Genomic DNA, 16,721 nt, shown 5'->3' on the forward strand with positions numbered 1-16,721 from the left:
AAGAAGTTTTGAGGGGGAGTCACTTGTTTGGAAGGAATAAAATAATTTTGTTCATTCATTGTGGCACTGTTGTTTAAAGATAATGCTTGAGCTAAATTTTCTGTATTTCTATTACAAGAATGTGTACAAATCATTGTTTGCTACTCATTAAAACATCCCTAAATACTACTTAATTTTTAAAAATATCCTCTAAGCAGTTTTTTAACCACCTCCCCCATAAAGGGCACGCTGGGTTTGACTTGGATACGGAAACTTACAATGCCCCGTGCACAACCATTTGCAACCTCATTTAACCCCCAAGCCCTGGGCTGCTGTCCCTACCAGGTACCGGAGACAAGCAGCCCTGTGGTTGAGCCTGATGGGGATAAAACTTAGACATTCACCCCATAGCTGCACCCTGCCAGGACGGCAGCAACCTCAGCAGAGGCAGGGCTATGGACAGGCCTTTGGGCTCACAGAAGACTTATTAGACAGATGTTAGTTTGCTAAATCCAAGCAACCTTTAAAAGCACAGGGAGGATTTGGAAGGGATTGCCTCCTAAGCAGCTGTCATACTGCTGATTCGTAGAGTTGTTTTCCTTTTGTTAAACTTCATCTTCTGCCAGTGCCTGCCACATCCCCACAGACAATGGCAGGAGGCCACCCTGCACACACCACATTGTAACCATGTCCTCAAGACAGTTTATTCACCATCTGGGCACTGATTAAAGTACTACTCCAAAACAAGGGGAAAACAGGCTTTTGGTCCACATCCCCTTTTATTCACATGCCAGGGACTGTGCTGGCTACCGGGCACATGGGGGTGAACAAAGTAAACATGGCCCTTGCCCTTATTAAGCTTACAAATCACCGAGACTGTTGGAGTTTAAGAGAGCAACCTTCCGGGAAACTCTGCAGTCCTCCTCTGCAGTGAGACAGATGACCAGCAAACCCCAGGTCACAACTCATTACCCGCCCCCCCCCCCCCGCAAGCCTGCAATGCCCACCTTCCACTGCCACTGCGAAAGAGTTAAATCTGGTCAGCAGTTCAGAGTAGACTTTTTGAAGGAGTTGCATTCTGGTCCCCCTGTGTTGTCTACAATACTAAATTTGGCAGGTAAGTGAGGAAAGCATTTAAAGGGGGTTTCTAAATAAATCAGTCCAAGCAATAGCATAAGGAGCCAGCAAAGTCTCTTTTTTCCAGCATTCATGTCTCAGCAAAGAATTGTTCAGCACCCACCATAGGCCTGACACTGCTCTTTGTGAGACAATGTGGTTTTTATTTTATTAGAAAGAAAAACATTTTCCCCATATAAATGACCTGAAAAGAAATAAAACTGACAGTTTTCAATATGGAAAAATGTACCATGTTAAGTATGATGAAAATGATTTCTTCTTACACTGAGTGAATATTTTCCTTGCTTATACATGTGTTCAACAAAGATACAAAGGAGTGATAGAAAAGGAAAGTGGAGTCACCAGAGAAAAGCAGTCATTGAATCACTGTAAGAGAATGCAGAAAAACAATTCACTAGTAAATGCATTTAGCAAAAGAGCAGCTAATATTACCAAACTCCTATGTGATATGAAGAGAATAAAAAAAAAAAGGACAAACCCAAGCTTGCCTTCAAGATGCTTGTATCCAGAGCCTGTGATCCCAGCATTATGTACATACTTTTATTTCATAATTTAATACATTATATTAAAGACCATCATTTATACGACAACTGATTTCTACCTGAGAATGGGGGCTGAGTTTTATTAATCTGTAAAATCCTAGCACATCCTTTGAGAATTTCTGAAGGAATAAGAAGCAACTGCTAAATGAATATCAAATAAATATTTTAAAAGGTGAGCTGGCTTCTGCCTGGAGTCATCAGGGAAGGTGACATAGATAAGATGGGAAGCTGAGTATTTCCACAGGCAAAGACAGGAAAGCAAGCACATTCCAGCAAGAGCCAAGGAACAAAGTTTAGATACAGTGTAGGCCCCAGTGTGGGAGAATAGACTGCTAAGGCCAGATAGTGGAAGCCACAAGTACTGCATTGAAGGGCTTCGTTTTATTACACAGGCAACAACGAGTCACTGCTGTTTTCAGTGAGGGGAGTAATAAAATCCCAGTGCTACTTTAAGAAGATTACTTGGACTGCTGGTTGAAGGATGGATTAGAAGGCACATGAGACAGGGAGATCAGTTGGCTTTACTGCAATAACCCAGGTGAGAGCCAATAAAGACTTGAATAAGAGTGGGGGCAATATAAAGAATGAGCAAAGGGAAGAACCAGCTAAAAGCAGCATCAAGGGGATGTAGTAGAGATGATGGAGGGTAGAATATCATAGAGAAGGAAGTAAACTTTGTAGCAAAGAAGAGAACAGGGCCTTCTGAAGAGATGGCGTGCATCAGGGGCCTGGAAAAACCTCATTTCTGCATCTGGGCAAAGATGGCTTTTTTCTTGGCTCCAGTATTTTAGACTGAAAAAGAGTAAGAGACTTTACCTTGACTGGCCCAGAAGAAAGAAATAAACCTATTTGTGCCATGTGGTAAAAGATATCCACCCCCAAATAAACAAAGAACTGATGGGGCAAGCAGAAAAATCAGCCAGTAAGAACAAGCATGCAACAGAAGTTTCTCTTTCTTCTTTCCTTCTTTTTCCTTTTTCCCTCCCTCTCTTCTAAGTTTCTTTGTCATAGGTACAACAAACACTAAAGCCAACCATATAAATGAATTAAAAAATAATAAGTCTCCTCCATAGGTAGTAAAATGCTTGTGATAAGACTCATTCCATTTGGATTTTCAAATCACTGAGGGTTTTAACCCTTCACATCATTAACATTTTTCCCAATTTGCATTTGATAAAAATCCCCAGCATCTTAGAGAAAGGGCCATGTCAAATATGAGCATTCCAGTTGTCATGAAGATGGATGGTGTAGAATAAGAGTGCCACTGTGATGCAGTGCAATTGCCCAAACATACACACAGCCCTAGGGACACTTATGATGAGGGGCTTTGGAAGCACCAGCACCTTTTTATTCCTCTTCCAACACACAAAGAGAAGAAATGTGTGTGCTTATAGTCAAGAAGACCATAATGTGGGAAAAATGGCACATACCCTAGAGAAGCAAAGAAAATAGAGATGCCACAACATGTCTTCTCTTGATTTCTATGGATTTTTTTTTAAATTTTTATTTGCTGGCTCTTTTTCATCATCAGAAATAAGAAAAAGGTGCCTGAGGATGGAACAGATTAGCTGGCAAAGTCCCAGGGCTTGACTAACAATTGGGGGATCAAGTGGCTGCTTCTGTGGAATTATGGGGCAGCTGGATAAACACATAACTATAGTAGTAAAGACTCTGAGAGGAACTGTCAATAATTACAAGTTGAAATAACAAGCACAACTGATGAGTGGTACTCACATATACCTGGGGTCAGCTGGGAATGCAAACCTGCTACCTGAAGAGCGGTAAGAATTCCTTTGGCTTGATTCTACTTCCTAATAAAGGGTAACATTTATGAACCCCCATGCTATATATTTTACTTGTATTAACTCATTTAATCCTTCAAATAATCATATAATAATCATATAAATCAGGGGTATAAATATGATTTTTATATATACAAATAAATATAGGGAAACAGAAGTAACTTGCCCAAGTTAATGAGCTTGTGGCAAGAGCGAGAAACCAGGAATCTGAAACCAGAGGCTGGGTTTGCACCCACAATGCTATCTACCAGCCAACCTCTGGCTCAGGACCCCACAGCCCACTGACTCCAGAAATCTGACTAGCCATCCTTCTGATGAACATCACTGCCTTTTCAGCAGCTTCAACTCTAATTATTCCATCAGCACTTCTCCTTCTAAATCAATTCTGGGATAGAAGAATTGCCAGTAATGCAACCCAGTCAAAGGCTGCAGTAGGGCTAAGGAAAAAAAGCTGGGAAATCAGTAGGTTCAGGGGGTGCAGACTTTTGTGAATTCTTTTTTTTCCTGACAAGGCAAGAACTTCAGCCTCCATCATAATATCAAGGAATAGATTCTTCTCCTTATAATACAATGAGGATTTTTTTCTTAAGGAAATGTGATGACAAGGTAAAAAGCAAAACTTTTAGAAGAAAATATAGAATGGTATTTTTACAACTTCGTGGGAGTAAATAATTTTTCCTTCAGAAGACACACACAAAAAAAACGCAAACCATAAACAAGAATATTGATATATATTTAACTGCATTAAAATAAAACATCTCTGAACAACTGAAAATACCATAAATACCTTCAAGTTAAGCCATAGATGGGGAGAAGATGTTTTCCTCCATCGCTGGATTCGAGCTCCCAGTTCCCTCTCCCATCACTTGTATCTAAATGGATGTGATAGCTTATTTGTGGTTATTTTAATTTACATTTCCCTGATTGCTCCCTTATTACTAGAGAAACTGAGCATCTTTTCATGTGCTTATTGGGCATCTGGTTTTCTTCTTCGGTGAATGCCTCTTCACATTCCTTGCCCATTTTCTTTCTGAGTTGTCTGTGTTCCTGATTGATCTATAGTTCTTTGAGTAAGTAACATTTTAACAAAAAGACCCACTCTTAAAACTGAGTCCACACAGACATCTTATGATTACAGCTTTTATAAAACTAAAGAAACAAAGCAAGTGTATAAATTACAAACAAATGAAAACAAACTTCAAATTTTAAATATTAATTCAGTGTGAATGTGGATGTTCTCCTAAAAGTAAATCAACAGTGTTTTATTTGCTAGTCGAAAGATTCCTTTGCAATGTTAAATTTCACTGGCTGATAACTTAATTCTGACTGGAGCATGATAACATGTCATATGAGCTGCCCTGATCAATGTTGTGTTACTTGTTTCAATGTTTTTATTTTTGCTTGTAAACAATGAACATCTTTCATTAGAAATCAATTTAGTACTTCCCTCCCATACTGACAAAGTATATGAACTAACAACTCTCAAAAGAGTAAAACGCCTCATTATTAACCAGAAAAATACAAACTAAATCAATGAATTCCCATTTTCTAGGAATCTAATTGGCAAAATATTTTTGAACGAAGATGCCCAATGTTGGTGACGATACAGTGATAAACTTTCATAAAGTGCCAGTGGGTATATAAGTGGTATAATTTTGCTGCAGGAAAAGGAAGCAATCTGTAGCAAAATCTTTAAAATGGTTATAGCTTTTGACCCAGTGATTTTACCTTTAAGAATTTACAGAAAAATAATCAGTCACAAGATTCCCCACCCACACAAGGACATTCACCCCAGTATCACTCCTAGATTTAGCATCATTCAAGTAAGTGTACAGGGCAATGCAAAGTTGGTTTCTGGACAACTCCAGACAGTAACAGACCTGCTTTTTCCTTTAAGAAACTCACTCTCTATGACTAAGATGGGGCTCACCCCACCCAACCCCCAATCCTCTCTCAGGCCTGGCCAGAGTATCCTATCAATGAACTCCAGCCACTGCATCAACTGCATACCCTAACCAGACCCAAAGTCCTTTCTGTGAAGTTTTAGCCACAGATACTGAAGAAAGAGTGTCATCTCTCTTGTGAGGATTACAGTGCCATGACACCAGTCTTGGACAGTAGCTGACCGTGTTGCCCACCAGATAAAAAACGCCTGTCCTACAGACGGATGCTATAAGACATTGTCTGAGCCCTTGAAATCTGCTGTGACTGAAGCGCCACTTCATCTTGACTTATAACAATGTGATCCAGTAAATTCTATTTTTGGCTAAACCTGGCTGAGTTGGATTTCTGTCACTGAGCAACCAAATGCACCCTAACTAATACATTAATTTCTTCCCACTACAGTAAAATAGAATTGGATGTTTAGACTACTTCACAGGGCATTTAATTCTCTCCCTTGAGATGAAACTTTTTGAGAAAACTCAACAAAATTCTGGAAGTTTTCTGGTAAGTGGGCAAATGCACTCAAACAAGACAGTCAGCAGAGAAGCCATTCACTCACTTATTACAAACAAGGCTTTTGTCGACCTGAAATAGAGAGTGCCCAGGCTATAAGGAAACCTAAAAAAAAAAAAAAAAAAAACTTACCTATTCACTCTCAAGTCATTATATCATTTCTATAAGTAGAGCTCTATCAAAAGGGATATACAATTCATAACACATATTAGTTATGCAAATACAGAACTCAAAACAAGAATAAGATATTGATAATATCGGTAAAATTCTTCTACCTATCATGAAAACTGAAGTTTTAGGATTTTCCCCACAAAGAAACAAAACAATTTTTTAAAAGATAGATTTTTTTTCCTTTGACAATCATAATTCTTTTGAAAAGCCAAAGAAGCCAATAATTTGGATTATCTAGATCCAATCATGCAGGCTGCCATTTATAATGGCATACACCTTAAAGAGTACCCAACAACTTGGTGCTACATATATGCAAATATCCTAAGTACTTTGATGTGTAAATGCCACCTCTGGGTCCATAGTTTCGTTTTTTTAATGTAGCTTGTTTTCTATCATTATTTCATTATTTTAAAGCAGGTTTATTAAGACATAATTGACATGCAATTATATACTGCACATATTTAAAGTGTACATTTTGATAAGCTTTGAATATATATATATACTCATGAAGCTTTACCACAGTCAAGAATATATCCACACCACAATGAATATATCCATCACCCCTACAAGTTTCCTCATGCCACTTTGTAGCCATTCCATGTCACCTTTGCATCATTTCCAAGCAACCTGTGATGTGCTCTGTCACTACAATGGCTTGCATTTTCTGGAATTTCATAGAAATGCAATCACACAGCATGTAACCTTTTTGAGCCTTACTTCTTTCACATAGCATGACAGATTTGATATTCATCCATGTTTGGCATGTCTCAATAGCTCATTTCTTTCAGTGGTCAATAGGATTCTACTGTACGGACATACCACATTTTGTTTATCCGCTTAACTACTGACAGACATTTAGACTGTTTCCAGTTTGGGGCTATCATAAATAAAGCTGCTATGAACATTCATGCACAGTCTTTGTACAAACATAGGCTTTCATTTTCTAAGGGTGGAATGGGGTGAATCATATGATAAGGGTAGGTTTTGTTTTAAAAACCATGGAACTATTTTCTAAAGTGGTTGTACCATTTTACATCTCCACCAGCAGTGTATGAGAGTTCCAGTTCCTCCACATCCTTACCAACACTTGGAATGTTCAGTCTTTTTAAAATTTTAGCCAATGTAGTAAGTGTTTAGTGGTGTGATTTATTTCATTTTGCTTAATTTTACTGAGTTTCTTCCTTCACAATCAGTTCAACTAACAAAAGCTAAATGTTATGATTAAATACCTGTTCTTGGTTGTAATTACTTTCTTCTTACCAGACGTATAAAGTAAGAACTGGCAACCAAGTGACAAGAATGCTGTGTAAGAATTTTAAGTCTTGGATGGATGGATGGATGGATGAACAAAATATCCTTTCAACTCTTATCTACCCTAATCTATCATGATTCTATTAAGTGAAAAATACTTGGGAATTATAGCTAAAGAAATAATTTCTGGCAAAGGCTAAATACAATAAAGCTATTCAAATAAAAAGCAGAGCTTGTTTAAGAAAGAAGTATTACTTGAAACACATTCAGTCAGGGTTCCCAGAGACTAAAAATTCTACTGTAAACAAAATCAAGGAACAAATTCTTTGTGATTAAACTGTATACATAGACACTCATACCTTACCCATATATTAAAATCCATGCCTTCTGGTTCATGACATCTGATTAAACATCATCTTTCTGCACTTCAAAGTCAGTTACCACAAGGACAAAAACATGCCATTTCTTTTCCCTTTGGTCCTTCTGCCAAATCTGCCAAATAAATCTCTAACTCTCACTGCATTTCACCATCCATTCTTTTCTCTCCACTCCAACTCTCAAGCTATTGGAGGTAAAACTAAATCCATTTGTAGATAAAATGTCTGTGATAAGTGTCCCCTGCTCTTTCATGATTCCCTATTTCACAGGAAGAATGCATCACCCTGTCCAGCAAATCCAGCAACCTGAAAAAACTCTCATTTATCCTTCAAGATTCACCTCAAATTTCACTTCCTGCAGGTTTCCCATCTCTTACTTGCAAAGTTAATCACACCTCTGAGTCTCCACATTTGACAACTCTTTTAATAAGCTTACTTCCAATAAGTGTCTGACTCCCCAAAAACAGAACCACCAAAATGGAGTTCAGAGTCATGTTCAAAGAGTTAAATTGCCACAATCTTGACTTTGGAATATATGGAATTATCAGGGTAATCTCATTCAGTGAAGAAATATTTTTAATTTTTAGCTGTTTGTAAGAGGTAATTACTGAAATAAAGTTACTACTAAAAAGTTGGATATCACAACATTCTGTAAATACAACACTTTACTCTAAATGAGTGAAGCATTCTTAAACCTGCATGTTTTCTTAGCTACCTCTGTGCATGAATGCCACCAATGGTATCAAGCTACCTATAAATACTTAATCCACAAACGAGATTTTTTGAGAAGGAAATGTAGGAAATTGGAAAGATGAGTTTCCTTGGCATTATTTATCAGAAGTTAGAATGATTTCCATTTAAGTAATTCTCAATTCATTTGACACGTTTCTTATCACTCAAAATACTGAGTTCTAATATAGAAAATAGGTTCTTTAAACACACAAGAATCTTAAACCTGTCAATCAGTCTTAGACAGGTATTACGGGCACTGGCACATTTGAGCCATCAGTGTACCGTTTTGATAATATCAAAAGATACAGTATTGCCATGCTTCCCAATTAATGCTGTCACATCCAGAACTGCCTACTACAGGTGGTATTTGCTTCAGGTTGATAAGTAAATCACAGTAAGCCAATATTAGAGCAGTGCTTCTTTGTTCAAGGATAGACTGATTACGTTTTTAGAGCTGTACGAAAGGTTGTTACAATGAATAGTCACTCCAGCACTGCTCTGGCCACTTTACAATTGAGCCCAAAATAGCTGCACTCTTCAAGGGAATAATGAAGGCACCGCATCTACTTTAACCCTCAAAGAGGTGGTCATGTGCATATGATTTTTTATAATCTATACTCAGTAATCTCAGTTAATCTCAGTGTGGGAAAGGAAGGTGTAAACCTTGATTATATGCAAAACTCAGTAATCTCAGTTAATCTCAGTGTGGGAAAGGAAGGTGTAAACCTTGATTATATGCAAAATTATCCAGATCTATGGAACTTCTCAGATTAAAACTATTAGTTTAGCTAACTTTTATTGACTTCTCACTATGCATCAGCTTTCATGCTGAGCACTGAGTTTGCAGAGATAAATCACTCATACAACCGACCTCAGGAAGTTCCCATTCTAAGGGAAGAATGCACTGATGCAAATAATTTCTACTAAAGTATTGCATGTTCAAGAAGCAGAGGGAACACAGAGAAGGAGGTGATTAAATCACATGAAGGATAAAAGAGGTGTTTGTGAATATTAAAAATGCAGTTTAAGAATTTAAAGGAACACTAAATTTTCAGGATTATATTGGCAAAGGGGGAGAGAAAAGGAACATAATAAGCATTTCCTTTGCTGAAACATGAAAAGAAAGATGGTGATCCTGAAAAAAAAACATTTATATGTCAATACAAAGGAAGGAGGAAAGAAGAGCTGATTTACATTACAGAGAAATTCCTGTAAACCCAAGAAAGCAGCAAAAGGCCAGGAGTGCAATCTGAAAGATACCCAAGTCCCAAAGCCCAAAGAAAGAAATAAAACCATGATCATTCGCAAGCAAGGATCCAATTGCAAAAACATCTTTTTAGACTTAGGTAAGGGAAATAACCTACTACTAAGAATGTCTAGATATGTGAGGCAGGCCTGGAATGAGTCAGAAGAGGATAGAGGAGTAAGTGGACAGGGAACACATAACCAACAGCTCAGGCCCAATTTCCCTCAGGCTTCCTAATTTAGCACCTTTTGTATCGGGGATGATCTCTCAAGTCTCCTCAACTTCTATAATGTGATGAGTTTATAAAGTTCCTATAGCAACTAAGGAAGGCTCAAGTATATATTAAAAACTAAGTATTGCTGAATATAAGGGCTACTTTCCAAAAGTAGGAGTTAAGGTTCAGATCTCAATATAAAAATTCCTAATTATAAATCCAATGCGGAGCTGAGGATTGGACAATATAAAGGAGAGCAGAGTTCTGGCTCCCAGAGGTCCTGCTGAGAGGTTAAGTAATGACAGAAAAATAACAAGTTTCATGGGTATGTCTCAAGACAGCTGATACCCACTTGCTGAGCACCAAATAACCCTGAAGAAGGAGAAGTGCAGGAGAAGGGAGAAGCATATAGCATGAGACATGGCCCTTGCCCTTTATTTCACACCACAAGTGAAACAGTAATAATACAGGAGTTCATAGCGGGGGGCGGGGGCACCTTAGGACAATAATCCACTTGTTTCCCACAGGGTATAGTTAATTCTGATATCGCTATACAGGTATACAGAAATGGAACAATTAGCAAATGAATGGCTTTGATTAAAATTTTAATTAGAAAAAAAAAAAGGCTTGGGAAAAAGTGTGTCCAAGGCAATACCCAGAAGATGGTGAATGGATCAGAACGATTAGGGAGGGAAGAGAACTCCAGAAGAGTCCCTAATACCTCCCAGGTCAAACCGTTTGACCTCTATCACCATAGTTCAGTTTTGTCTTCTCGTGATTTTTCATGTAAAAGGAATCATAAAGCATACACTCCTTCAAGTTTGTCTTCTTTAGCAGAACAATTAAGTCTGTGAAATTCATCCACATTGTCGTGTCTATCAGTGGTTTTTTCTAAGAACGCTAAGGATGCACCACTATTCATCCATTCCACCTCCAACAGACATTTGGGTTGTTTCTAGTTTGGGTCTATTTATGATGTAACTAGCTACTAACAGTCTTGCGTATGTTTTCTGAGGACATATGCATTCATTTTCCTTGAATATATACCTAGGAGTGGAACTGCTCGGCCATCAGGCAGGCATACGCTTAGCTTTAGTAGATTCTGCCACATAGCATTCCTCCTGAAATATTAACGGGAAAACAAACACCTTTCTTCAACATGCAGAAGATATGTTCTTTCTTCCACATCACATATATTTAAAGCTAGAATTCTCTAGTGCCATCGTTTCATCCCAGCTCACATATCAGAATCACCTGAAAAACCTTTTTAAAATAAAGTTTCCTTGATGACTCTAACCCCCTGCCAAATAAAACCCTATTGATCAGTGAGGTTTAAGAATCAAGGCTTCATGGCTTTTACTACAGGAATCAAAACTATAAAAGAAATGAAAGAGTTGAAGAGATATTTCTTGTGAAAATAAAAAGTGTTATACAAATGTGAGATGTTATTATTTTATCTAATTTTAATTTCTTTAAATTGTTTTCACCAAGAAGTGAAAACCAAAGTCAGGAGTGTTTGTTCATTATTTTTTTAAATGTTTGCTTCACTCTCATGTTTCAATTGAAAAGAAAAATCTTGATTAAATATGGCAACTTTAACATTCAGACAACATTAGCAAAATCTAGTCATAACAGTGTTTTTATAGAAGGAATTATACAGAACCCCACAAATCAACCACATCATCAGAAACTGGAAAATAACAGAGGAAAAAAACCCAGCAGAGATGAAAAGGTAAAGATTAAGGCTTCTTTCAAAAGATAACAACAATATGAAATTTGTCACCCAAAAACCATATTCCTAATGTAGTAATGATCCTGAAGAGGTCATGGCCTCATGCAAAACTTTTCCACAGCAAACTATCAAATTATTGGGTAAGATAAACAAAAATAGTCCCAAATCACTTCTCTTCCTCCCCCAAACAGTGCAGAACTATGGATAACAATTTTTTTCAAAAATGTCACAGGGCAGGACCTATAAAAAGAAGTGAAAAAAGATACAGACAAACTTATGGATGATACCAAAAATTACCTGAATGAGGATTTAGTATATATTTTACAAAAAACTGACATCAGACAAGACATGACTAAAGGCTTGTTCTGAGTTAACACAAAGACTGAATGAATGAACAAATAAATGAATAAACTCCTATAGTACTTTTCTTGATTTCTCTTTTGGCAATGGAACCAACAGTGAATGCCCATGAACCTTAGCAAGCAAGCACTGGAATTTCTATACAATATCATAAAATCTTAGAAGCAGAGTGTCACAGAATCATTACACTACTGAAGGAAATTTAAGAGATCATACAGGGCAAGCTATTTTTTAAAGATGAGAAGACATGCATAATACCAGGCAAAAGAGCCCTGGCTTAGCATTGGCTACACACTCTAATGGCCAGAGAGTGAAGGACTGAATGCTTAGGTCACCAAGATACTTGTCTAGTGTCCAGGAGGTAGATGAAGGAGGGTCAACAGTATATTCCTCTGGGCTGAAAGGGATACTAAGGCAAATAAGAACACACACACTTGCCTGATGTATCAGTATGATTACAGCACGTAATTCCTTGCCTGGACCACTCCAAAGACTCTGTCATCATTCCATGTTTGCGTTTCTTTAAAGCAAAACAAAGCATTCCTTTTTCCTTTTACATGCAATATGTCAGCTGTAACAGCTTTAAAAACCATGATTTCCTTTGCAAGCTATATCAATACCTTAAGATGGATCCTTCAACAAGTACTGACTTCTCTTCCCCCAAATGTTCATATTCACATAAACATGGAAGTTCCTAATACTTTCAAGGTACATCTTAAACACCAAAACCAAGCTTCAAATTCAGCATTTCCCTCATCCTCAATGATCCCAAATCACAATTTAAAAGATAAAAAGCCTGGTTCTTCGCTTTCAACCAATATAATCCCCTAAGAGTCCAAGCACCAGAACATTCACATAAAATATTAGCTTAAATGTTAGCTTTATATACTTGGAAGAAATATACTATACCAGGAAGCTAATCGATAAATTTTCAATTACATTTGTCATCTTGAGAAGATGATGGGTCATGTACTTACAACTGACATTAGTCACCAAATGAGGGGGCTCATGCTTTAAGGATTTCCCAAACTCCCAGAGTAAGTAAATAAGCACTATTACTGACTTTAAAAAAGCCTTAAAGTATTTCTTATCTGGTACAATTTAAAAAGAACATACACAGGACTATTTTAATGCTCCATTTAAAGTCAAATGGCTAACTATAATAAACTAAAGAAATGCAATCAAATAGCTTTATAAAAATAGATAGAGAATTGTGAGTTTATAAAAGATACCTGACCAAAATATATAATGTGTACAGGACCTCTTTCTTTATAAGCCCATCTTTATGTTAGTATATACTATAAAGTTCAGAGTTATATTCTTAGGCACTCCGATTTAACTGTTAAAGAGCCTTTATTTACTTTTGTTCTATATATAAAATATAGATCACTCTTTTATGTTATTAGAAGAAATTGGTAAAATTAACATTCTAAAGTGCAAAATTTTATCATGAAGTTTAGCACACACATTATTTTATGCTGTATACTTACTACGTCAAACTTCTGAGTGATGTTCCCTTGGACATCAAGTAAATAAACCTTGCCATAATGTGTGCCCAATGCCAAAAACTGTAAGAAGAGAAGTGTCAGTAAATTAACATGCCATTAACACACAATTAGTAGTACAACTATTTTCTTTTCTTTTTTTTAATACAATTGTTTTCAACATTAAGATGCTTAATGTATAAATGATCTGCAGCATCTCAGAAGATACGCATTCCTTGGAGAAGGCTTGTTTCCAGCTTCACCAAAATAACAGAACAGAGCCAGAAGCCTATTTTATTGTGATAGTGCAAGCTAGCTGTCAGAATGACTCACAAGGACCCTAATCTACTGACAACTAATGGTGTGTATGCAGTCTATACACAAGGCCTGATGGACTGAGGCAATAAATTAAAAACGCAGCTGTGAAAGCACGAGCAACCTACAGCTGAACTCAAAGTTAGAAAGGAATGATTAAGAAACTCCCCTAAATTTATGGCAAATGTGTAAATTGTGTATATTTAAAAGTTTGACTATGTATGCACAAAAACAATAAAATATTCTTTTTTAGCATGGAAAATTCATCATATACTGAGGAATGAAAGAACTCAGATGGATTTACTATACCACAGTTAGCTTTAGAATGTGCCCATAAAAGTTCATTGATAATATTGAGTGTAAATATGTACATTCTACCGCAAAAAAAAAAAAAATTCTTTCATAAAATAACTGCTGACCTGCATATTCATCTTATGATATAAAACTGGTTCATAACCTCCACTGTTTCTTTAATTCTTGGAACTAATCCTAAACAATCTGAAGAAACTTTAGCACTACCTGAAATACGACATGAGACTTTTCTTCTTTCTTTTTTTTTTTTTTTTACCTTTAAGCATTACTCAAATAGTCCTAAATTATCTGTATTTCATTGCATGTGAGCATGCTTCGTTGCAGCCTATAATGAAATGCTCAAATTTACAAGCACTACTAAGCATTTCAGTCAAGCAGCACAATCTTTAAAAAATAACCCTACAGAAAGTCAAGATTTAAAAGGATTTATCAAAATGGAATTGCTTAAAATGAAATTTCAGTTCAGGCACTTAAAATATGAAGCTACATTAAAGAGGAGCCACAAAAAGGGAAAGAAGGGGTTCATTAGAAATTCAGCCCCTGCAATGCCTTTCACTCCTGCAAGGTTGCCTTTTTTCAGGAATAAAAAAGTCCCCTGGGTAAAAAAATCAATACTGGTTAATAAAACATCAGGTGTGCAGACATAACTAGGTATGACGATTCGCTGCACAGGCCTGCTTGAATGCACCAGGTGCCATGACGATTAGTCATCCAGGGCAGACAGCAAGCCTGGTGCAAACACGAGGCTTTAGCACTGGAAGGGAAAAGGGGGAAAGGTAATTCTGCGGGGAAATTAGTCTGAATATTTAAACCAAACAGGGATGTTTCTTCCAAAGCAAAACAACAACATTCTAATCATAAATAGAGGATTCCAAGGGTTGTGGTATTTTTCTCCACATTGACAATTGGACACTGTTTGAATAGAAAAAACACCACAAAATACTAACTAAAAACAAGCGTATTATACTTCATTCTGAGGCTATCTCTGGTAAAAGAACGGGTCTTAAAACCTCACTGCACCCCGAGAATCTGACAGTATTGATTCTCCTCATAAATACTGTATTTCACTTGTTAGAAAAATAAGGGAGCTTGAATCCTTAAAATGGCTTTAATACCACTTCATTCTACGGCACTTCTGTAAACCCATTTTTGAACTTCTGATTATACTTTACTTCGCCGAACTTTTACAGGTTTTATGCAGGGTACTTTGCCCAAGTATTAACTCTATTCCATATTTTTTTTTTCAAAATTATTAGTTCAATTAATTTACTACTTAAGATAGAAAGGCAACATAAAAGTATTCTGATTTTACAGAGTTTCGACCTAAAACTGTAATTGCCTTAGAACATTTTTGAGAAAAATTCCATGGTGATTTTCATGACAAACTACCTTTTGCTTAGGAAAACATTTCGTCATTTGGATTAAATAATTGCTATACCCTTTAAGAACTAGTTCCTTAAAATTTATTTAACAAGTAAAATTACGAATGGGTCATACTTTAGTTTGCTAATGCTTTGCAACTACTTAAAATACAACCAAAAAATGCAAAATTAGCAACAAACATGACATGACAGAACATAAATGCAAATCCTTTACATTTGACTCTCCTTGTAGCCATCAAAAGCTTTAAGCTTGTGTAACTACTGAGTGTATACATAAAATCTGAAAGCATCCATCCAGGACAAAGAATAAGAATTAAAATATTAAATTTAAATAGCCCCTTTCACGTTTGAGTACAGAAACTTGACTAATTTTATAAACTCTCAGAATGGACATCCAATCTTTCTGAACCATCTATTAGCATAACTGATTTTACTCTGAATGATCTGACTGTTGACTTCATGCAAAACAAATAGAATAGAGGTGATAAGTAGTCCTTTGGACCAAAAAGAAGCAGATTTTAAATTTGGTCAGCTGTATCATATCATCCATCATCTGCATAGTGTTTTATAGTATTCAAAGCTTTAGAGCAGGAAATGTCTTCAATTACAGATAAGGAAATAAGTTCCCAGAACTGATACGACTTCCCTGGAAATACCCAATGGGGTAACTGAGACAGAGGCAGAATAAAGAGCCAAGATACTCTCAACTGGATAGCTAGTCACTTAAGTACAAACATGGACCTCAGCTTGAGAGTGTGTGTTCTAAAAATTACCACTGATTATAGTTCCAAACTGTCAGGCACTCTAGCCAAGTTAAGCATGGTGTTGATACAGTTTAATCTCTGAGCAGGCAAACTTTGCACTATTTCACTTGTTAATTGGTTCATTCAACAAACGTGCAAAAAGCATTTATTGTATGCTTAGGCAATGAACAACTGTGGCTCAAAGATTTAGAGAACATGATCCCCTTCCTTAAAAGGGTCATGGTCTAATGAGTGAGATAGATGTGAAACAAAAATGATTAATTTAAACTTAAGGAATATGCTAAAAATGAAGGTATCTCTAAAACCCTATGCTGACCTTGGAAGGAGGAGTGAGACAAATAGACTCCGAGGCAGATGGGGCAGGCCTGTGACAAAGGCCATTTCAGGCAGAGGGGATACAACTTCTCAAAGGCAGAGAGGCACATAAAAAACAGAACAATGTAGAGAAACTACAAGTAGCTACA

At 36.7% G+C, this 16,721-nt stretch overlaps 1 protein-coding gene across 3 annotated transcripts in view; it reads right to left on the bottom strand.

Moving 5' to 3' along the window:
• The window catches only part of VPS41 (VPS41 subunit of HOPS complex), a 194,022-nt gene that overhangs the window by 142,035 nt on the left and 35,266 nt on the right, over positions 1–16,721 (bottom strand). For all 3 annotated transcript variants that reach the window (XM_037837118.1, XM_037837116.1, XM_037837117.1), the window contains exon 4: positions 13,491–13,568. In XM_037837118.1, the coding sequence (XP_037693046.1) occupies positions 13,491–13,568 (78 nt within the window). The remainder of the gene's footprint in view (positions 1–13,490; positions 13,569–16,721) is intronic.

Source organism: Choloepus didactylus, chromosome 5 (genome assembly GCF_015220235.1).
Source record: "Choloepus didactylus isolate mChoDid1 chromosome 5, mChoDid1.pri, whole genome shotgun sequence".
Taxonomy (NCBI): Eukaryota; Metazoa; Chordata; class Mammalia; order Pilosa; family Megalonychidae; genus Choloepus; species Choloepus didactylus.